This window comes from Antechinus flavipes, chromosome 2, assembly GCF_016432865.1.
Source record: "Antechinus flavipes isolate AdamAnt ecotype Samford, QLD, Australia chromosome 2, AdamAnt_v2, whole genome shotgun sequence".
NCBI lineage: Eukaryota > Metazoa > Chordata > Mammalia > Dasyuromorphia > Dasyuridae > Antechinus > Antechinus flavipes.
The window spans coordinates 119,847,999-119,873,560 of NC_067399.1; the positions used below are offsets into that span (position 1 = coordinate 119,847,999).

Sequence of the window (25,562 nt, forward strand, 5' to 3'; positions counted from 1 at the left end):
TATAAAATAGGATGGATTTGAAGGAAAGATAATAAAGTTCTATATTATACATGTTGAATTTAAGATATCACTATAAGACATTCAGGTGGAAATGTCAAGCAGATAGTTCAAAAAATGACATTAAACTGCAGAGCAGAGATGAAGGCTGAAAATGTAGATTTGGGAGCCACTAGAAGAAGAAACTGTTTTGTTACATTTTTTTATTCACAGAAATGAATATAGTCCCTGGTATATAACAGGCATATTGACTACCTATTCTTGCCAATTTAAGACATGACGGTAAATTCTCAGAATGAGGCACTTTACCACCATACCTTCTTTTCTCACAAACTCTTAGAAGTAGTAGTCAGTTATTACTAATATGAACTAGTACTTAACAGAGAATTAGTAAGTTAATTATTTATTAATTTATTAATTAATTAGTAAGAGAATAAGTAAGACTACTAGAATATATAGTGCTTTTTAGTCTATTTGTCTATAGAGTCATCAAGGTCCAGTGTGGGTCATTCAATACATGTTTACAATCACAACGTTCATTTTTATTAGAACATCCTTGCAGAAATAGTTACATTGTTGTCTTAGGGTTAAAGAGACTTCAATGAAAGACCATCCCTCCAAGTATTCCTTGCACATCTCATTCAGCATTTCTATAGCTTTCAAAGTATTCTTAAAGAGGTGTTGCTCTTGAAATTCAAATTTGGAGATTCTGAAACACTATTTCTCTAAGCACTCCTGGGTTCAGAGAATTCTATGAACATCCTGACCAAGCTGGAAACTCTTGACAACCATCTGTCAAAAACAGCAATAGGAACATATTGTCTAGAAATCTATGCCAAATAAATTCATGGTTATTCCTGGAAATCATAGACTGAGTGATTTTATCCCTTTTAGAACACACACACACACACACACACACACACACACACACATAAACACACACACACACACACACACAATTTTTAAGGAAAGATGAACGAAAGTTATATTTCTGCCCTTATTCAAATCATTTTTTGATTCTGCCTTTCCTCTGTCAAAAAAAGGAAGAATAAATATGGCTGAGGCAGAACTGAAGACCAGAGGAGGTAAGGAAATTATAAGAGGTTATATATGCGCTTTAAACTAGTTCAAGTATTAGACAAATTCCCTAAATTGATAGATTTAGAGATATGAACTGGGAAGAAACATGGAGAATGGAAGAAATGCCACAAGATTGGAGAATGGGCAATATTTTGATTTCAAAAAATAGAAAAAAGTGAATTCTACAAAATATAGTGAGAGTCACATCAATCTCTGAAGAAATTCTCTAAGATTATCAACCAGATGATTTTTAGAAAGAGAAATGATAATTTTTTGGAGTTAAACAATTGTTTTCTTTTTGTTATCTGTTAAAAATAGGGTATCCCCTCAATCAGCTCTTTTACTATATTATTCTAGCCTCATTTGTGTCATGAGCTTCAATTTATTTTGGGCATAGCTTTCCCTAGCAATATTTATATGAATCTTTGTTACCAATTCTTTATACATAGTAGATTACAAAAGTGAAAGATGTATACATAGTAGATTACAAAAGTGAAAGATTTTTAAAAGTCATTTAGCCTATATTCCTCATTTTACAGATGAGGAAATTAAGACCCCCAAAGTTATGTGACATTTAGTTCAATGATATATAAGTATTGGAGGTGGAATGTAAGAACAAGGATTTGAAGCTAGATCTTTTGATCTCTTTCATCTTTCCTCCCTACTTCTCAATTTGTTCAATTGTTCCTCCTTCTTTCATACCAAAAAATGAGTTCATCAGATCTCTTTAGATGAAATATTTATAAAAAGCTAACCTTGGTTCGCTAAAAAGTTGTCATACCAAACTTCTTTATCTGCTTGAATGAATAAAGACAACTTTGAAATGTAGGGTTCAAACTTAAAATGTGACATCTTTGTAAGGATAAAATATGTATGTTTACTTGAAATTATTATCCAAAATGGCCACATCCAAACATGTTTACAATATTCTAATTCAATTAAAGTTGAATACCTAGAATCTATTGGATTAGATCTAATAGATTATATTAGATTAATTATAATAGAGTACATTATAATTATAATATATTTTAATTATATATGTATATATATTATAATTATATTAGATCTAATAGATTAGATCTATTAGAATACCTAAATAATAAATGATAACAAATATCTGTTGAAGAGTTAAAATTTTATTGTGACTGATCTTCATCTTGATCATTTTCATTATTTATTCCCCTTAATCTCATAATGTTGATTATTAAAAGTCAGACAGATATATATTTACACACACACACAAATAGGATTTGGGAGGTGAAAAGGGAAGTACTGCTGAAATTGAGATTATCTAAGACATAGACAACCACAAAAGATTCTAATTATAACATAATTATCTCATACACATACCAAATCACAGATATTCAATATATCTTATATCACAGTCTAAAAAGGGAAGCAATATGCAACTATAAGCAACTAAAATAAACTAAGGCAAATTGAAGATAATCAAGCATATCTGTAGAAAAAGTCCAACCTTGCATAAGACACATTCATAAGCAAAGAATTTCCTATTTCAAAATGTTCACACAATCTAAAGGAGGAGACAATAGGAAAACAACTATATATAAACAAGACATATATAGGATAAATTCAAGATCATCAACAGAGATATGGCAATATTATTAAGGAAGAGCTGGAAAATTTCTTGTAGAAAGTAGGATTTTAAATTAGGACTTGATATTTTGAGATGGAGATGAGGAAATAGAATTCTAGGCATAGAGGACAGCCAGTAAAAATAAAAAAGTTCAGAGATACAGTGTCCTGTCAGAGATACAGCGAGAAAATAAGGATCACAAAATATGTGGAGGGGAAAAAGATACAAGAAAAATTCAAAAGTAGGAAGGGGATAAGTGAAGAAGGGTTTTCATGAAAAGACCAATTTGACAGCAGAGAACAGGGAGAGATTTAAGGCAAGAAGACTAACCAATAGCCTACTAAAATAGTATTGATGTGAGGTGATGGGGGTCCTGAACCAGGACAGTGGCAGTATTAGAGGAGAAAAGGAGAGACATAAGAAAAGTATGTTTATAGTTCTAAAATTTCAGTTTACTTATTAACATGTTTTACAGTTATCAATAAATTGCAACAATTTTCGTTCTATACTTACTTCATCCATTTTCATACAAGTGCCAAAATCTGCTAATTTCAGATGTCCATTTTTATCCAAAAGCATGTTGTCAGGCTTCACATCTCTGTGTATTAAACCCATGGAGTGTATTGCATCCAAAGCCAGAACAACTTCAGCTGTATAAAATTTGGCCCATTTTTCAGGTACATCATAGTTACTCATAAGATTTACAAGGTCTCCACCAGGCATGTATTCCATTACCATATAAAGATATCTATCATCTTGAAAGGCACAAAAGAGCTGGAGGGGGAAAAAAAAAGACAGTAATAAAAGACACATTACAATTACTTTTAAGAAAAACAATATTGGTTATAAACACACACTGAAAAAAATTATTTTCAATCTTCTGTCTTATATTTGGGTATGGCTTATTTTATTCTGTCTCTATGTGAGGGGGGGAAAAAACACAAATCTTGTGCATATGCTTCTCTTATGAGCATACATTCAAAACAAACATAAATTAATCATTGTCCTCTCAGGGGAAGATAATTAATTATATTTTTCAGCAAAAGTACTTAACTAACTAAATGTAGAAAAGCAGGCATAGAATCCACAGGCAGCCAGCATTCAAAGAATTTTTACTGAATAGTAATACATTGCATGTATTAGCTTTGTAGAAGCAAAAATTTTAAATTGGAAAAAAAAAAAAAAAACCAAGAAAGGAGATGACAACAATCTATCACAAGTATCATATACAATGAAAAGGATTTATACAGGTTTAATATCAGGAAAACTATCAGCATAACTGATCATATCACATAATAAATAATTGATTATATCAATAATAAAACCTATAGAAATCATATAATTATCTCAATAGATTCAGAAAAAAACTTTTGACAAAATATAACACCCATTCCTATTAAAAACTCTAGAGAGCAGAGAAATAAATGGAGCTTACTTTAAAATGAGTATCCATCTAAAAACAAAAGCAAACATTATCTGTAATGGGGATAACCTAAAAGGCTTCCCTATAAGATCAAAGGTGAATCAAAGATGTCTACTATCACCATTATTATTCAATATTGTACTAGAAATGTTAGCTATAACAATAAAAGAAAAAGAAATTGATGGAATTAGAGCAGGTAAAGAGGAAACAAAATTATCACTCTTTGTAGATGATATGATGGTATACTTAGAGAATCCTAAAGAATCATCCAAAAACCTATCTGAAACAACTAAAAACTGGAAAAAAAAATCAATTATATATAAGAAGGACCAGCCATTTTAATTTTTAAAAATTGATAATTCCACCTAAATTAATTTGCTTATTCAGTGCCATACCAATCAAACTACCAAAATTCATCTGGGAAAACAAAAGGTCAAAAAAATCGAGGGAAAATAAAAACAAATATGAAGGAAGGTGGCCTAGGGATCCTAGATCTCTTACTGTATTATCAAATGATAATCGTTAAAATTGCATGGGACTAGCCAATAAATAGAATGGTATATCATTGTCTAGACACAGTAATAAATGACCACAGTAATTTCATATTTGAAAAAATTTCTTATCATAAAGAATTAAAGGCCTAGTAAGTTTTTCACGTTTTGATGGAGGTAATAATATTCAGAAAAGAGACAATTTTTTTTGGAAATACATTATTTCCATATCTAAATAATTCTACAATAAATTAAAGGTATTTAAAATACTTTGTAAACCTTACAGCACTATATACATTGCTATTATCATTTGTATACAATGTTATCACAGATGTAGGTATTTTTTAAAGTAATTTTTTTAAAAAAGGAATATCATGAAACAAATACAAACTCATGCTATATGCCTATGGCTTCTAACAGGGATTTGTTCTTTATCTTCAGTCTATAACATTCTAATGCTCAATAAAGTCAATTAGGAATGATGATACCACCTAACAGTAATTCCTTCTAAAAACTGAAATGATGGTAAGGAAATGTGCCTGTAATAGATGCTTAATTTTTTATTTTATCATGATGATTAACTCTGACTTATTTGTAACCAAAAATAACAATACACTCAGCAAATGAACAAACATCAGAAAGATTTGAAGGAAAAACTTCCTAAAAGTGCTATCAAAAAGTGGATTGGGCTGTTTTGCATATTATTATTACATAACCCTTACTAGTTAGAAGACTCGTTTTCTCTCTTCCTCATCCTCTCCCATCCCACCTCCTTTCCTATTTTTCCCCCCAACTAGAGGCTTGCTTACCACCCTAAATTATATGAAGATCAAATGAGAAGGTATATGCCAATACTATGAATGTTATCAAGCTACATATCAAAGGAGGGGGAAATTGTTATTATTCTATGTTTTTTATTTGGTAGTCAGCAACCAGAACTATGTTTTCCCACAATAAGCATTTAATAAATGTTGAACTAAGAATAAATGACCAAAGGCATCAATTTATGATAGTAGGCTAGGGTAACATCTGTCACCAAAACAACAACAAAAAAGTAATAATAAAGCTAACTAGTTAATCTATATAAATATAAAATATTCTTATACATTATCCCACTTTTGCTAGCCACATAATATGTAATTCCCTAAAACATTTTAATTGTGATAGATGCTTCTGAATTTGTATTTATAAACTATAAAGTTCAATTCAGCAAGCATTTACTAAATGATAATTGTTGACAGGCATTATACTAAGACCTGAAATAAAATTAGGAAAAAGAAGAAAAACTTGGTAATATTCCTTACTTTTACTGTTTTGTTACAAATTTTTAATCCTAAATTAGATTTCCTTGGCACTCACCACACTTCTGAACCATTTCTCAGCTGAAATATTTGCATATGTCATCATTTTCATGAATTATGTTATTATAGTTCTGAGTTTCTTATTTCTTCTGCTGGACTGTAAATTCCAGGAAAGCAAAAAGTATGTCTTATTTAAACTTTATATCTAATACATAATATAGCGCTTTGCATACATAGTAGGCAGTTCATAAATATTAATAAAATTCAACTGATACATAATCAACTGTTTTAATAAATAACATATTTAAAGTAATTTTTGGGAGGGTATAGTTAATGTTAAATGTTTGAAAATACTTACATGACCCCTAATTTATTGATTTATTTATTTGTTTATGGGGGAGGGGGTTAATTAAAAAAATTTTTTATTATTTATTTAAATTATTATTTAAAATGATAATTAAAGAATTTCATTTAAAATTTATGTTTTAAAGTTTGGTCTTTTTATTTCAAAAACAGAATAATAAATGTTACTCTGAAGCACTGAAGATAGTTTAACGTGTCAAAAGCTATTAATATTAAACTACAGTGATGAAAATTTATAAATATCATATAACAAAGATAAACACATTTGAATTCCAACAAATTATAAGCCATTTCATGCATAACTTAAATTTATAAAGTATACAGTAAATTAATAAAGTAATCCTGCTTACCTGAACAATCCAGGGACTATTGGCAAAGGCCATGATATCTCGTTCTTCCCAAAAGAAAGCAGAATCTGATCTTTTTATCATTTCAAATTTACTAAGAAGCTTCATGGCATAAACATTCTGTGATGCTTTATGACGAACCTGTTGATTTATAAATGGCAAAATTGTCATTTGTTCTTTTTAAACAAGAGATATTAATGAACTGAGTACTTGATCTGAGTGATTTTATTTATTAGTTGCAAAATATGCTATAATAAATTAACATAAATCCTTAATAGAGGAAAAAAATTTGAAAAAATCAGTGACAGAACATCTGTCTAATGTTAACTATAAGAGCATCATTTCATTAACCAACACTCAACATCAATTCCATAAATTACTGGATTAAATAAACAAAAGAAGAAAGCACCACTTCAAAGAAAATATGGAGATGTTAACTAATGGGGATAAACTACATGGTTACAAGTTGTTTTAAATAGTAACCTTGCTAGAAACTTGGTATTTCTACAAAGGAAGGAAGGAAGAAAGACAGGAGAGCAAGGATCAAAAGAAGAGAATAAATATATTTCTAATAAAATAGTATTGTATTTTCAACACTAAACTCAACTCCTAACGGAGAAAAAAAATGTATCCAAATAAACAAAACTTTAATTCTTAATTCTTCTTTCAGCAGGGTTTCTTAAACTTTTTTCCACTTGTGAGACCCTTTTTAGACAACCAATTTTTATGCAACCTCAAGTATATAGGTATATAAAATAGCTATACAAATCAAATATTTATTGATAATAAATCATAATTCTGTGACTTTCCCCTCCTCCCCATTCAATTACATGATCCATGATGGGTTTGTGAACCACAGTGTAAGAAACTTTGCTCTAGGCAACTTCCTATTTTTTTTTTTTGAGTAGAAAAACCCAGATAGAGTTCAATGTACCTCTCTCACTTTTATCAGAAATAGTAAAGAAAGAGATATAATGAAATTAGTGGAAAAGAAATATAACCTGACATGCAGGAAAAAGTAAAAGAAAATTGAGCAGAAACTAAAGTTAAAAGTAAAAGGCTAAGTAGACAGCTGCTTTAATGATTAATGATTCAGTCCTTCACTCCTCAGTCCCTACTCCTGACACTCTAAACTTCATTCTCCCCCACATCCAACAGCTTTCTCACTCAGGAAGATAGCCCCTTTGATCATCAGTTCTTCTGGAAACCTTCATTTTCAGCAAAGTGCCCAGGTCAACTATGTCCACTCTTACTGCTTTCCAGCTTGTGACTCTCTGCACTTCTTTTTTCATAATCTCTCTTCCTATGTCACAGAAGGACTCTTCCCAAGAACCCTTCTTTTCAGTTACCTTTATTTGTAGTCTTCTGTCTTGAGAATGTAAACTCCCTAAGGCCATGTGCTATTATTTTTTTTCTTGTATTTTTTAATCTCCAAAAGTAAAACTAAGTGGCTAGCACAAAATAAGCATATAATAAATATTTACTGACTAAATGTTAATAATAATAATATGAAAACTGAAGGGTTTAACACAAGACCATTGACATAAGAAACTACAGGAGGACTTAAGGAGGACTGATTTAGTAATCTACATATATTATGTAATGAAATGGTATAATATATCATTACTGGTTATAAAAATTAAACATAGGCTAAATATGTATGAAGAACTGATAGTTTGAATAATCCATTTAAGTTCATTATCTTTTATGGACTGATAGATGACATATGTCCATATTATAAATTAACACCTCAAAATATTCTGGATAACATCAATAAATTGTATTGGAACCAGACCACTATAAGAGACCAACCAAATTATTGCCCACAATGTCCTGAATATAAATGACTCATTCCTAGAAATTGGGTAAGAAACAATTTTAAGACAAATCCCAACTGAAGAAATAAAAAGTTTTCAAATTAGAAAAACCTGGCCAAGACAATTAAAATGAGGTAGAGAGATGATAAAGCACATATCACTATTGTCTGTTCACAAAGAATAGTTTATTTCAGTGAGCCTAGAGCAGTATAATAAGTTTACATCTCTCTTAAAAATTAAAAAATAGTAATTTTATCCATCTGTAAATTAGTCTTCAAAATGTTAAATACAAAAGAATAAAAAAGAATAGCAATTTGTTCCAAGACTGTTTCTATCAGGAGTTCTTAAGCTGGGGGCTGAAGGAGGTTTGTAAAATTATTTTAAGAAATATTTTGATAAGTACGTTATTTCAACAGGATTACCTTCCTTTGCAATCCTATGTATTTTATTTTGTTCACTTATTTTATTCAATTATGAAAAGATTTATAAGTTTCAGAATGTCAAGAATCTAAGATATGAACAAGATTAAGAACTCATAATATAATTAAACTATGAAAAAATAACAAAATAATAATAAAGGAACTTTTATCTTTTAGCATTTCTAATTCTTATAAACATGCTTTGCTTGCATTGTTCTTTTTGATACTCATAACTCTGTGAAGTAGCTGCTATTTCTGCCCCAATAATATAACGAAATGGAAGTCCAGGGAGGAGAGAGGTTACTTGAGTCTACCTGCACTCCTAATAAACATCCAAAGGTATAGTTAAATACAGGCCTTTCAGACAGCAAGCCCCAAAAAGATATCAATGCATCTGGGGTAATATGGGATCAATTTTTTGATTTTTCAAAAATAAAATCCACATAATTAAATACCCCAAAATTCAGATTTCTATCATCTATTTTGTGATAAGCTGAGGCAGTCTATAATAATTGAAGGCATAAAGATGTGGACGAACAGTAACAAACAGGAAGTGGGATCTGTCTAAGTCACATACATATTGTATCCTGCCTCTATCAAAAAAAAGAATGTAGAGCAAAATGTTTGTTTTGTTGCTCCCTTCTAAAGGAATTAAGTCACTTCCTAACCAGCTATTGTCTCTACCAAATTCACTGCTTTAGAAGAGAAGGCAAAACAAAAACACAGGTTAAATTCGATTTTAATACAAACAAAAATACTAGACAGATTCTATAATGGATTTATGAATAGTAAGATACAAAGACAGTTCAGGATCACAATTTCCTGAAAAGATTCCAACAACTATTATATATCCATAATTAAATGCAACTTCTTTTTATTTTCTATTTTATTTCTCCATTATTTTGATGGTTTGCAATTTCACAAGAATTAACTCCATATAGAGAGCTCAAGTACATGACAATAAATATTTCTTGGATAAATGATCAGTGTTTTGTTTCAAGACAAAAAGTAGAATCAAATTCATTCCTAACTTTTTCTAATCACAAGTAAGATGTGAGCTCATTATATGCTAAAAGAACTTTTTCAAAAGGAAATTCACACAAATCAAAGTGAATCATTTTTAAGCTGAGGTAACAGGATATAACAGAATGTTGGTAGACATTTATAATATACTTTTTATATGAAATGCTTTATCATTGTTCCTTTAGGCACCACAGATATTACTACTCTCATTTTACAGAAGTGGACACTGTGACTTAAGTGAAGTTAAGTGACTTGCCTATGGTCACATAAATAGAAAGTGTCAGAAGCATGATTCAAAGAATACTATTTATTCCGCTGTACCATACTACTATACTTAAAATATCAAGTTATAAGAACTGAGTTCAAATGCTGGCAAACTGGAGTTATGAGTATTATAAGTCTCAATTTTGCCAATTGTAAAATGAAGATAAATCTATTTAACAAAACTGCTGTGGGAAAGAAAATTTGAAAACTTTAAAGTATAATAAGTTATTGTTATTATTATTATTGAAATTCACAGATGATAAAATGAAAATATCATTTCAGGCATTATCACTTATAAAAAAAGATACTCATAGAAGTTAAGAGCCAGTAAGAATATGAGACCTTATCTATTGGAAAATGACTTGCCTATGGTCACAAAGTTGAGTAACAGTACGCATCAGGTCTCCTGATTCTCAGTTTCATACTATTCCCAACATATTATGCTATTAACAGCATAAAAACAACAACAAAATAAACAAATCAAAAAGCTGCTGTCTTTCTTTTTTGCTTGTTTTAATTAAGATTTGGAAAATTAAGATATTTCAAGCATTTTCTCCCTACTCCCATATGAAAGAGTAAATTTCGGTTGAAGACATTTTCTTTTTTGGCTTCTTAGACTACCCTGAATAAATTTTGTTTAATTATGTTGATAAAACCAAAACATATTCATTAATCTATTTTGTAATCCCTATATTGATGTGTTTGGGGAGGCAGGAAGAGGGAGCAGAAGGGAAAAGAGCCAGGAGATGAATAAATGCTAAAAATAAAGGCTAAAAAAATTTCATAGGAAAATAAATTTAAAATTGGAAGGGATCTTAGAAGTCATTTAGCGCAAATTTTTCATTTTACAGATACATAAAATGAAAATTAGAGCAGTTAAATAACATAAAACAAACCTAAAATACGAATCTAGGTCTTTGGTCTCCAAATCTGTCTTTCTACTGAATTATGCTTCCTTGGATATAAATGTGGTTTTAAAGTAAATTTTTATTTACTTCCTGTATTTTTACATAACTTGTATTTCCCACTTTATAATTCTCCAACCACTTCCTTCACAGCTATCCCTTACAACAGAAAATATGGAGCCTGAGATATGATGGAAATTCTCCCCCTACTAATCCTTTTTCTTATCCTACGTGCATTAAATTTGCCCACGAGAAAGCTTTTCAAGTTATGTAATAAAAGCTTTCCATTTTATGTTCTTCAGTTGCTTCTGTTCTTTCTAAAAAATTTTCTGGTTAAAAATTCACACTTACTGAGAACTTGGAAAAAGTATATGACCTGCTCTTCTTTCAACATTTTAATGATTTTAACTTTAATATTCATCTTATATATTACAACTTGTATAAATATCCTTCAAATGATAAATATAGGAATAAAAGGAGGCAAACTAAATTCTTACCAGCTGAACTTCACCAAAAGCACCTCTTCCAATAACTTTAATAACATCAAAATCTTCTGCCTTCATCTGTAGGCATCTAATTTTTGTCACAGTTTTTTCATCTGCAACGAATTGAAAAATACAAGTACTCATAAATACAAATTCCACAATTAGTAGTCAAAGTTGTTCAAAATACATTCCTATGGATAGTTTACCTCTCAGATTTGTGAAGGAGGAAGGAATTTGTGACCAAAGAAGAACTAGAGATCATTATTGATCATAAAATAGATAATTTTGATTATATTAAGTTAAAAAGTTATTGTACAAACAAAACTAATGCAGACAATATTAGAAAGGAAGCAATAAACTGGGAAAACATTTTTACATCCAAAGAATCTGAGAAAGGCCTCATTTCTAAAATATACAGAGAATTGACTCAAATATTTAATAGCTCAAGCCATTCTCCAACTGATAAATGGTCAAAGGATATGAACAGATAATTTTCAGATGAAGAAACTGAAACTCCAAATCACTATTGATCATAAAAATGCAAATTATGACAACTCTGAGATACCACTACACCCCTGTCAGATTGGCTAGGATGACAGGAAAAGATAATGACAGGTGTTGGAGGAGATGTGGGAAAACTGGGACACTGATACATTGTTGGTGGACCTGTGAACGAATCCAACCATTCTGGAGAGCAGCTCAGAACTATGCTCAAAAAGTTATCAAACTGTGCATATCCTTTGATCCAGCAGTGTTTCTGCTGGGATTATATCCCAAAGAGATCCTAAAGGAGGGAAAGGGACCCACATGTGCAAAATTTTTGTGGCAGCCCTTTTGGTAGTAGCAAGAAACTGAAAACAGAATGGATGCCCATCAATTGGAGAATGGCTGAATAAATTATGGTATATGAATGCTATGGAATACTATTTTTGTGTAAAAAATGACCAGCAGAATGATTTCAGAGAGGCCTGGAGAGACCTACAGAACTGATGCAAAGTGAAATGATCAGAACCAGGAGATCATTGTACATGGCAACAAGAAGACTATAAGATGATCAATTCTGATGATGAGGCTCTCTTCAATATTGAGATGATTCAAACTAGTTACACTTGTGCTGTGATGAAGAGAGCCACCTACACCAAGAGAGAGAAGCATGGGAACAGAATGAGGAACACAACATAGTATTCTCACTCTCTCTGTTATTTGCTTGCATTTTGTGTTCTTTTTCTTCCTTCTTGATCTGATTTTTCTTGCACAAGAAGATAACTGTATAAATATGTATACATATTTAACATGTATTGGACTATCTACCAATTTGGGGGGGAGGGGGGACGGGGGGCAAGGAGGAAAAAATTTGGAACAAAAGGTTATGCATATGCTTTGTAAATAAAGTTTTAATTAAAATAATAATAATAAAAGGCATTTTCATAAAAATGGAAAATAAATAAAAAATTACATTCCTATGAACAGGATTTGGCTTTCAACTAAACCTGTGTGGATAAAGCTTTGAAATTTACTATCAATGTCTTAAGGCATTCTATCATTATAATGCTCTGCCCCTTCGGACCATAATCTTCTTAGTCCCAGATGTCTGACCTGCCACTGGTTCTCAGAGTTCTTACAATCTATCCTGTTACCTTCCCTATTAGAAACTAAGCATTATTTGGACTTTCAATATGCTACATTGTAACAGGGACATAAGACCTCCTTTTCAGATTTGTCAGTCTTCCATTAAATATATGACCTACTTGGGAGTAAGATATTGTCTAATTTTCTCTTTGTGTTACAAGCACTCAACACAATGCTTATCATATAGTGGGCACATAAAATTAAATCCATTATTCAATAGATAAAATTATTAAGAAACTAAATATATCACTGTCTTCATATTTATTTCAGATCTTCAAACAAAGATTGTATTTAAAAATTGCAATTAAATTACAATAACAGCTTATTTAGTGTTTTATCAATCTGAATGTTCCATCATAATTATGACCCTACAATTTATATTGAATAGCCAAAAAAGAATATTGATGTAATTTTAAGTTCCTTTTTGAGATAGTATGATTTGGGATCAAATCCTAATGCTTACACATTCTGGCTGCACAACTCTGGACAAATCACTTAATCTGTCTGAGCTCTAGGAAATTTGCTAAGAACAAATCTTGCAGAAAAGGAATCAGCCTTAGTTGATAATACTCATCTGAGAGATTTCTAAATCAATGAAATCACAAGTGTAATTTTTATCTCTAGTTTTACTATGTTTATTGCATCTATTGGAATTATAATTCTTTGCAAACAAGTAACTACATAGTCTATATCTGCACAGTTCTTTGACTAATCAAAATATTAATCAGCACTATTTATATGTTTAAATCCATTTAGTATAAGTAAAATTATTTACTGTATACCTATGTCATGCTGACTTTAAAAAAAAAAATTCATTCTTAACACCCTTCGATACATTTGTATGCTGGCAGATTATTACCAATATCATTAAATATGTACTAGACAATATCTTTTACATAGCAAAAGACATTATAATATTCATCTTTATGAATATTTCAAAGAAATGATCACATCACTGATGAATATACAATAGCTTAGTAAATATTCTTCTTAACATATTACAGTGGTCAAAAACAAAAACAATTTTCTCTCCAGACATGTGTACAAGTTTGTATAAATGACATTTCCCTTTACATATAAGTTTCTTCATTTGTTAAATAAAGGGATTCCATTAGACTTCTGAAGTTTTTTTCAGTTCTAAATCTATTACCTAATTAGCTGAGAATTAATTATTATTCTCTATCCTGTCAATGTTTGTTAAACTCCAATCAGAAATATAATTCTCCATTATTTTGCCCTAAAATTAAAAGATTTATAGTTTTAACAAAAGTCTAGCTAAAATTTTAATACCATTACAATCTGAAGATGTTTTTATGAATCCTTTGAAATAGTCATAAGGCTATATGACGTTTAAAAAAAAAAGCTCAATGCAACTTACATCTAATTAAGAAATTTTCAATATTCTTGTTTTTCCTCAGAGCAGGAAAATCCAAATCAAAGAACAAGGAAGTTATGCCATCCTGTTAGGGAAAAAAAGAAATAAAACATGGTTAAAATTATCCAACTTCTATAAACATTTATTTTCAATCTTCAAATTTTAGTTTGATATATTTCTACCATGTTTAACCTATATTGGACTATTTGTCATTGGGGGGAGGGGGAAGGTGAGGGAAGGGAGGGGAAACTGAAACAAAGTTTTGCAAGGGCTAATGTTGAATAATTGTCCATGTATATGTTTTGAAAAATAAAAGGCTTTAATAAAGGAAAAAAAATTAATTTTATAAAGATTTTAATGTGCCACTTTAAATGATCTATGACTTTATTCATCACAATTCCATCTAAGAGATTTTAGTTTTGCTTCAACCAATAAAATTGGCTGATGGCCAACTTACTGGTGATGTGGCTTTCTAAGTTTTAAGTTATCACTACATGAAATGCAACTTGAGATAGTGGGTAAAAAAAATAATCAGTTTTCAACTCAGAAAACAGTTTCCATTCCCACCTCTGACACATATTAGATGTGTGACCCTGGCCTAATCATATAACCTACCATTGTTTTGGGCAATTTGCTAAAATTATAAATTGCACAGAATCCAACTGCTCTGTATTTAGACAGAAAGAGTTCCTTATATTGGTAAAATCACAGGGAATTTACTAAGTGTTTACTGCATGCCAAAACTTAGTACTATGTTTTAAGTTTTAAGAACATAAACATAAGGAAGCCAGTCCTTATCTTCAAAGAAATTATATTCCAGTAGAAAAATGGTGATCGGAAGGGTGTTTATAAGAGTAAAGAATTATTAGAAGCATAGAATATGTCCAAGAATGGTATTATTAATTCCACTACTCTTTTTGAAAATAAAGGGGAAAAGGAGAACTATAATAAAGAAAGTAGTGAAGTAGCATTGTGGTCAAGATAAAATGAATGCTCACCAGAGCCCCAGAATCAAAGAAACACAAACAGTTGAGGTTTAAAAATCAAATGAGAGACATTGAGAAAAAACTAAAAAAGTAAAAATAACAACCATCCAAGATAAAGCAAGATTATGCAGGGGGAAAGGGGGATTTAATCAACTAGAAAGGTAGATACAAAGTCTCAAAGATGAAAATAATTTTCAAAATTACGAACTGGGAAAGTGAAAGCCAGTAAAGCTATGAGACCAAGAAGTAACAAAACAGATTCTCTTTCTTTAGAACAAAATGTGAAACATCTTATAAGGAAATTTCTTATAAGACACAGCAAATAGATCAAGAAGAGAAAATATAAGAATTGGTTTGTCTGAAAATTGTGACCAAAAAAGGAACCTTGACATAATAACGCAAGAAATAATCCAAGAAAATTGTCCTAGATGATAGAACATAAGGAAAATTAGAAATAAAAAAAAATCAGGAATCACCACCTCAACAAAACCGTTTGTGGAAAACACACAGGAATATTATTGCCAAATTTTGAAACACCCACATTAAAGAGAAAATTTTGCGAGAAACAAGGAAAAAAAAAACAATTCAAATATACTCAAGCTCCAACAGGATTTATCAGCAGCCACAAAAAAGGATCACAGGTAGTAGAATTATATCTATCATATCAAAAGAACTAGGCCTGTGATCAAAAATATATCAGAAAATCTATAATACTGAAAAACGGACATTTAACGAACTTGCAGATTTTCAGGACTTTTTACCAACCAAACCCCAACTTATAGAAAATTTAACATATAAGAGCCAGTATCAAAAATCAATTCCAAGGAACTCAAAATAAACAAAAAAAAAATTTTTTTTAAACATGGGAAATGTATACCATACATTTAATATTAACATGAGTAATAGGGTAGCTCAAAAGAAAGTTTGGGTCAAAGTAAAGATAAAAATAGTAATTATGTTTTACATATGAGGGACAGAGAAAGAATAGACACAGAAACATCAAAGAGGAGGAGAGCTCATAGTTCTCAAAACCTATTTACATTAGGAATGGATTAAAGAGGCAACGCTACATATATCATGAAGAGTACAGCACACTCCAAAATTTATAAAGAAATAAGGTGACAGGATGGGTGGATAGGGAACCAAAGAGTGAGGGGAAAAAACAAAGGGGGAGGTCAAGTAATAGCAAACAAGTTAAGGAGCCGAATTAAAGCAAAGAGTAAGTAGGGATAGGAAAGATATGGAGGGGAGTAGTGGTGTGCATATATGCATGTATATATCTACATATGCATACATAAATATATCCTTTATTAATTAACTTGCTGGGGGGGGGCAGGAATTTTAAAAAGTGTGCAGCAGAGAACAAAAGAACATTTTAAAAAGAAGATAGATACTTATAAATATAATATCTTCTACTAATATATATACTTTCTTAAACCAGTAGTTTGTTGTTATATATTCTAAATCCTCCCGGATGTTCTGCTGGGCCCATGACAATGTTCTCTTTTGTTTTATTTTGTTATTGTATTCCTTTTTTTTTCTTATTGATTTTTAAATAAAATTTTAAAATAAAAACTAATGTTTCATATTTTTTGTTAGTGTTAATTTTTAGACCTCTTCTCCAGCAAATAATTTTCCATGCATAAGCTAAGATCATAGGGTAGTTCGTTTCCATGGTAGGCCTTCTTGTCACACTGCCCCAAATCTGAGGTACTCAAGATTTTGATGGTAATGAATATAACACGAAATTGGTGACAAATACACTTTTAACAATATCTTCTTAAGCTTTTATCTTTCTACTCGGTGTGCTTAAATCAAAAGGTGTAGTATCCTGGCAAACCTCACTGGTGGCATCAAAAGCACCACAATTATCTCAATCAATTGTGATGAGTTTCCCCCAGAGTACTAGATGGTATTTGGGAAACTGTGTGACACTTTATACAAACTCAAGATGCTTCTTGACAAAAACCCCTATCTTTTTTCAAAACATTAGAATTTTCCCAGGATACAAAATAAATCCACATAAGTCATCAGCATTCTTATAGATCACTAACAAAACCCAACAGTTAGAGATACAAAAAGAAATTCCATTTAAAGTAACTACTGATTGTATAAAACATTTAAGAATCTATCTGCCAAGGGAAAATCAGAAACTTTATGAGCAAAACTACAAAACATGTTCCACACAAATTAAGTCTGATCTAAGCATATGGAAAAATATTAAATGCTTTTGGATTGGGCAAGCAAATATAATAAAGATGACAATACTCCCTAAACTAATCTATTTATTTAGCGCTATACCAGACTCCCAAAAAACTATTTTGATGACCTAGAAAAAATAACAACAAAGTTCATATGGAAAAGCAAAAGGTCCAGAATTTCAAGGGAATTAATGAAAAAAAAAAATCAAATGAAGGTGGCCTAGCTGTACCAGACCTAAAATTATATTATAAAGGAGCAGTTACTAAAATCATCTGGCATTGGCTAAGAAATAGACTAGTTGATCAATGGAATAGGTTAGGTTCAAAGGACAAAACAGCCAATAACTTTAATAATCTAGTGTTTGACAAACCCAAAGACCCCAATTTTGGGGATAAGAACGCAGTATTTGACAAAAATTGCTGGGAAATTTGGAAATTAGTATGGCAGAAACTAGGCATTGACCCACACTTTACACCGTACACCAAGATAAGGTCAAAATGGGTTCATGACCTAGGCATAAAGAATGAGATTATAAATAAATTGGAAGAGCATAGGATAGTTTACCTCTCAGACCTGTGGAAGAGGGAGAAATTTATGACCAAAGAAGAACTAGAGATCATATTGACCACAAAATAGAAAATTTTGATTATATCAAGTTGAAAAGTTTTTGTACAAACAAAACAAATGCCGACAAAATTAGAAGGGAAACAATAAACTGGGAAAACATTTTTACAGTCAAAAGTTCTGATAAAGGCCTCATTTCCAAAATACATAGATAATTGACTCTAATTTATAAGAAATCAAGCCATTCTCCAATTGATAAATGGTCAAAGGATATGAAAAGACAATTCTCAGATGAAGAAATTGAAACTATTTATAGACATATGAAAATATGCTCCAAATCATTATTAATCAGAGAAATGCAAATTAAGACAACTGAGACACCACTACACACCTGTCAGATTGGCTAGAATGACAGGGAAAGATAATGGGGAATGTTGGAGGGTATGTGGGAAAACAGGGACACTGATACATTGTTGGTGGAATTGTGAACACATCCAGCCATTCTGAAGAGCAATTTGGAATTATGCTCAAAAAATTATCAAACTGTGCATACCCTTTGATCCAGCAGTGTTTCTACTTGGCTTATACCCCAAAAAGATACTAAAGAAGGGAAAGGGGCCTGTATGTGCCAAAATGTTTGTGGCAGCCCGGTTTGTAGTGGCTAGAAGCTGGAAAATGAATGGATGCCCATCAATTGGAGAATGGTTGAGTAAATTGTGGTATATGAACGTTATGGAATATTATTGTTCTTTAAGAAATGACCAGCAGGATGAATACAGAGAGGACTGGCGAGACTTACATGAACTGATGCTAAGTGAAATGAGCAGAACCAGGAGATCATTACATATCTCAACAACGATACTGTATGAGCATGTATTCTGATGGAAGTGGATCTCTTCAATAAAAGAGAGCTAATTCAGTTTCAATTGATCAAGGATGGACAGAAGCAGCTACACCCAAAGAAAGAATACTGGGAAATGAATATAAACTGCTTACATTGTTATTTTTCTTCCCGGATTATTTATACCTTCTGAATCCAATTCTTCCTGTGCAACAAGAGAACTGTTCAGTTCTGCACACATATTTTGTATCTAGGATATACTGTAACCTATTTAACATGAAAAGGACTGCTTGCCATCTGGGGGAAGGAGTGGAGGGAAGGAGGGAGGAGAAAAATCCAAACAGAAGTGAGTGCAAAAAAATTATCCTGGCATGGGTTCTGTCAATAAAAAGTTATTTCTAAATAAATAAATAAAATGGGGAAAAAAAGAATTTTCCCAATGGTACTACATAATATAGCAAATCCCAAAATCATTTCCCAAAATGTGCTACAGAAAGATGCAGAGAAAGGTTTCTAGCTCAGAGGGATTACAGCATGATTTATTAAATGCAAAATGCAGGTATGTCCTCAAAAACACTCAAATGTGTTCAAATATAGATTTAAAAATCTATATTTAGTAATGCACCCAAATAATTTGCTTAAGTACATTCTTTTTCTTACAAATATGGCCAATTTTCCTTCTTCTAAATGAAATCTAATTTTCTTTGCTTCTATATTCACCACTAATTTATCTCTCACCAAGACTACTGCAAAGAATGGGCACTCGATTTAGAATTCAAAAACCTTTGTTACTTATTCTCTGGATCTAGTTTCTTCAACTGTAAAACAAGAGTTAGACTAGGCAACTGATAATATCTTCATGAACACTAATTATTTGTTCCTATCATGTTCCTATCCTAAGGTATTGTAAATAACATTCCCGTGTTGTGATTTTATCTCAGAAACAAGTCATTTTAAATAAATGTTTCCTGCTTTAAAAATTTTAAACTTCTTTTCATTACAAATTATGATTGATATTTTGGCCTGTGATAACTTAACTATCCACTTGAAGAAATGGCAAAATAATTTGGGGTATTTATTTTGGGGAAAAAAATTGGATCCTGGAAGGGATATTGGATTTGACATCAGAGAGCTTGAGTTCAAATTAGGACTCTGTTATATTCTAACTATATGATATAAGAAAAAGTTTGTTTTTTCCCCTCTGTAGACCTGTTTCCTTACCTATAAAATTAGGTGAATTAGACTAGATAATAAGTATTTTATATCTCTAAATTCTATTATTTTACAATTTTAAATTATAATAATTAAACAATGACATTTTCTTTTCTCAGTTCTTTCAAAGGAAAGGCCACCTGGAAAAACATTAAGAAAAATTGAAGAAAACAACACCGTGTACCTGCTATATACCAACATACATGTTGTTATCCCTTGCATCATACAGAATAATTCCCTTTACTATGTAATCGTGTAGCCCATTTTCTATTTAATTAAGTATAAGAATAGTACTCTGACTTGCTTATCTAAAGTTCTAGATTCACAAAACTTGAATAAGAACAGCTTTAAAGGCATAATCCTGGCTCAATCAACACCATAAATATTCTTCTAATAAAGAACTGGATACTTACTACGTCAGCATTTATTTATAGAAAGGCTTTTGAGACTTACATGGAAAATAACATTGTCCTATTATAAATCAAAGGCTAGAGATAGAGAGTCTCAGAACTCTGTAAATAAAAGTAAAGTGTGCTTCACTAATGTAAAAAATGTTTCCAATTAAACTAATTGTTAATCCTAGTTAAAAGTATAGAAGCTCTCTAATAAATGAAGAAAAGTATTTGCTTTAAATTCATATTAACAACTTAACTAACTGCAAAAATATTTAAAAGAGATCTTAAAAGGTAAGAATGAACATGGAATGTTTTAATATAATTCAGTAGGCAAAGATTGTATGGAAGCATTATAGACTGGGCTAAAATCAAAACACCTGGATTTACCATTTATAAGCCTTGACAAAGTCATAAATTTAGCTCTGAGAATATTATTTTCTTTTATATAATGATATAAATATCTGCATCAACTTTCTTAAAGGCACTGGGTTAAAACTTAAAGCAGATTAGAAATGTAATCTGTTAATATTATTACTTACTAATATGCAAATAAACTTGGGTATTCAAAAGCTAAGTAAAGCAATCACAAGTTAAGTCAGGCTCTACAGCAGGGGTTCTTGGTTTCCTCTGTAATTCTTGGAAGTTTATTCCATCTTCCACTGAAAGCCTTTCCCAATCCCTCTTAATTCTAGTGACTTCCTGGTGTTAATTATTTCCTAGCTGTCCTATATATAGTTTGTTTCTATGTATTTGTCTGTAGTCTGTTCCATATTATGAGTTCCTGGAGGGCAGGGACTGTCTTTTGCCTTTTTTTGTATCCTCAGTACAATATCTGACACATAATTGTTGCTGTTTAGTTGTTTTCAATTATGTCAGACTCTTTATGACCCTATTTGGGATTTTCTTGAAGTGATTTTACTTCCTTCTCCAACTCATTTAACAGAAAAACTGAGGCAGAGTTAAGTGACATACATGCCCAGGGTCATATAGCTAGTAAGTGTGAAGCCAGACTAGAACACAGTACTTGCTGAATCCAGGCACAGCATCCACTGTGCTAACGGGCTGCCCAAGCTGAAACACAGCAAGTACTCCATAAATTCTTCTTAACTGACTGAATTATGCACTTAATATTATTTTGAGCAGATCCAAAGGCCTCAGACTGATAATATGGGTCCATAACATAAGCAAAAGTTAATAACCCTTGCTCTGCAAAAAGGCTTCAAAGATGAGCCCCAGAAACAGATCATGCATCTGTCATCAGAGGACTAGTTCAACTAAATGTAGAGACGGCTATCATCAGAAAATTGGCTTCTTATGATCAAAACAATTATAAAAACTTCTGTACTAAGCCCTTATTGTAGGAGACCAATCTTCTGAAATAATAAAGAATTACTTTGTTTATAGGATTATTCATTTGAACAACTTCTGGCAATTATACAGATTAGCTATGAGGAGCAAATGAAGTCACTAAACAAGTTTTTATTTTTCCTTTAGACTGGTATAGCAACCTTTTTGTACACTTCTGTGATGCATGCTACATAATCAGTTGAGTCCTTTCTTCTAGATAATAGAAGTTCTTGAGTTTTTTACTTTTTAAAATAGTTTTTGATAATTATTTAATCATTAATTTTATGATTCGATATATATACATATTTTAAATTTAAAACATTATTCTGAGAAAGTGATCCATAGATTTCACCAAATACCCTGAAAAGAAGTCAATGACAAGGTGAACCCTTGTTATAGGATAAGGGACAACCACATTTTTCATTCCTGAGCCAGATACTTAGAAATTATATGTGAGTAGTTCTTAAGTTTATTTTTAATCACATTCCATTTTAAACATATTGCTAATTAATTTAAGCTCTTTAGCAAGATTCCCTATAAAAAGTAAACAATAGTAATAATGAGCAACTAATAAATATTTATTCATTTGGGATTTCTGACTTGTTTTGCTAGTAAATTTATTTATTTATATCAACATATTTATAATTTGACCAAGTGGCCCAATGAACTATATGTGAAGACTAAAGAATCCTAATTCAAACATTTATTAAATTCATATTAAGTGTTGTTAAACATGGGAGATATAAAGATAAAAACTTCAAGTGCCTATCTCTGACAACTTATTTGTATTTCAGTGGAAGGAGAGAATTTATAAATAGCTGTCTTTATCAATGTGGAATTCTTCTACATGAATTATCAATATGGAAGAATTAGCAACACCTTTGAAATTTATGCCAAGTATTATGATTTTGCTTAGATGAGCATAAATGTGATTTTTTTTCTTTTCAATTTTATTTTATTTTCAGGTCCAAATTCTTCCTCCCACCATTGAGAAGGCAGGAAATATAAATCTTATTACAAACGAAGTCATGCAAAACAAATTTTCAAATTAACATTGTTTGGGGGAGGGGAGAGAAATCAAGAAAAAACAATCTTCAATCTACAAAGTTGAATGCAATCATCATTTTTTTTTAAAAGCAATGATAATGAGCAGAAGCCTCTTTCTTGGCTTTAGGAATATATAAATAATTACTATTAGTCACTTCGACAAGTTATTGCAACATGTTCACTTTATACATAAGAACTGAAGCATTAAAAAAAAAATTAATTTCGACACATTCACTCAGCCATTAGGGAAAAAATTAGTATTCAATGCTGTGTTTCTAGTTTTGCTTGAATTATGATCCTTTACTTTTTTTTAAACAAGAAAAAGTAGAGTTTGCCCATATGATTTTCCACCCACAAAATCCTTAATACACAAAATCATTTTTTCTTTAAGTGTAGCTAAATTCCAGACTCATTTGTAAACTGGTACTGTATGTACTAGAATTTTCAGTGTTGTTTATTTTAATTATGATTCCTTATGTTTGTGATTTGGGAATTAAGAGTTACATTAAAAGAGAAGAAAAAGTTACTTCACAAAATATAACTACTGAAAAGTAACTTATTGATTTATACACCTTTCTGCCCATCTACAACAGCTACATATACTACTGAGGGAATGTATATGACCTTATCCTTTTGCTCTACCACCAACTGAATATTTGCCCTGGAGGGAAATTCTGTACCTCACCAACTAGTCCTTATAATTAAGCCAGTAATAACCGATGCCTAAAATCATACAATTTTATGATAACTCATTAAGTGTTATTTGTGAATCCAAATAAAAGATGCCTAACAATTTTATCTATGTGTTGTTATAAACTTCTGAATTTTAATGACTCAATTACACCTCTCATAAAGGGAAAAAAAGTCATAAAGAAACATTTCGTTTTTTACCCTAGAATTTCACAGTTATGGGAGTATTATCATTATTTGACTTACTCAAAAAAGCACTGTACAGTACAAAATTAGTTATATTGTGCATATTTTTCTTTGGAATACGTTTATCGATGACTCATTTCTCAGCCAGAAATTCAATCTATTTTAAATTCCAAAAATCTCACTGTCTTGTTTCTCCCCCAATTCATATGTTGCTGTCTTCTCTTTGAAGTTGAATAATACAGCAAATCCATCTTTTTACATCCATATCCAAATATCCCCCATTTTAAAAAAACCTATTTCAGTATGATTTCCCCCATCCCAAAATACAGCTGGTCTGGAAACCCCAACTATTCAGAACATAGCCAAGAGTCAGAAAATAATACAAATGTTCTCCACCCCAACCCCCAATCCAAAACAGATGTCTAGACATTCAGCCACTTGCCCACACATCTCATGCACTTTACTAAAAAATGTGCCATTTAGACCCTTCCTTCCTTTGCCTATTTACTTTCTTCTAATATTTCACATCCAATTCTGACAAACCTGGTTATTGGCTTTCTTAGCCTACCATTGATTAAAAAGAGAAAATTAGAAAGTAGTAGAGAGATGTTTTTGTAAGGTGAACTGATAGAAAGAAGACTAGATAGCCTAACAAGAGAGGTGACAGAAAAAAAATTTTAAAAAAAAAATCAAGCTGGTGTCATTTAGTATAAGCCAAACAGACCTCACTAGCCCCTGGGGCATCACTGTTTTACATATATATTACCAAAAGAGATGTTCAAATGATGACACTAAATCATTAAAAACAAATCTCGTTATGTTTTCTGTTTAAGATGTTAGTGGAGTATACAATACATTTTAGAAAATTTCTATAAAAGATGGTCAAAATTTTAAAAGTTCTGATGCTAAAATGGTTAAGAAAAAAAAGCTGAAAATCTTCATCCACTAAACCTCAACCATCCTGAACAATTCAATCCCAGAAGGATGCAATTAGTCAAGATTTTACTGAATAGAATATTTTATGCTCAAACAAAGTTGTAATCTCAACAATTCAGGAATTCTCTCCATCAATACAGATTATAATGCACCCATAACTGTCTTATCTTTTGTACTTCTTTGAGTTATATTCTCCCAAAAAGTTTGTCAAAGGGACTCCATCCAAAATGTTAGAGACATTCTTCAATCTTTCATGACATTACACATACACCATTAAAGCACTCTGACTAGCAACCCCATAATCCTGTTTTTCTTGTTTTTTGTCTGTTACATGTTGCTCTATGTTCATACTTGCCATGTATGCCCCTCTGTATGATATTCATCTTCAGTTCTTTAGGTACAGTGATATTCTAGGACTCCATTGTAAAACAACAATACTGGTAAAATGTTTCTACTGAAAAGATGAATCATTGTTTTCATTAGAAAGGTAAGATCAGTAAAAGAGCTTTATGATCAAGTACACTGTATTGCTTTCCTTCTCAAATCTAGGAGCACCCCATTTAATTTTCTATTTTTATCTACTATGGGTTAGACTATTCAGCCATTCCCATATGTGGATAATTACCCAATTCATTTTTTT

General features: G+C 31.0%; 1 protein-coding gene across 7 annotated transcripts in view; it reads right to left on the bottom strand.

Moving 5' to 3' along the window:
• Positions 1–25,562, bottom strand: part of ROCK2 (Rho associated coiled-coil containing protein kinase 2) — a 134,601-nt gene that overhangs the window by 68,320 nt on the left and 40,719 nt on the right. For all 7 annotated transcript variants that reach the window (XM_051975422.1, XM_051975426.1, XM_051975421.1 and 4 more), the window contains exons 2-5: positions 14,520–14,601; positions 11,525–11,625; positions 6,603–6,740; positions 3,188–3,448 (exon numbers count right to left, since the gene is read on the bottom strand). In XM_051975422.1, coding sequence (XP_051831382.1) covers positions 3,188–3,448; positions 6,603–6,740; positions 11,525–11,625; positions 14,520–14,601 — 582 coding nt within the window. The remainder of the gene's footprint in view (positions 1–3,187; positions 3,449–6,602; positions 6,741–11,524; positions 11,626–14,519; positions 14,602–25,562) is intronic.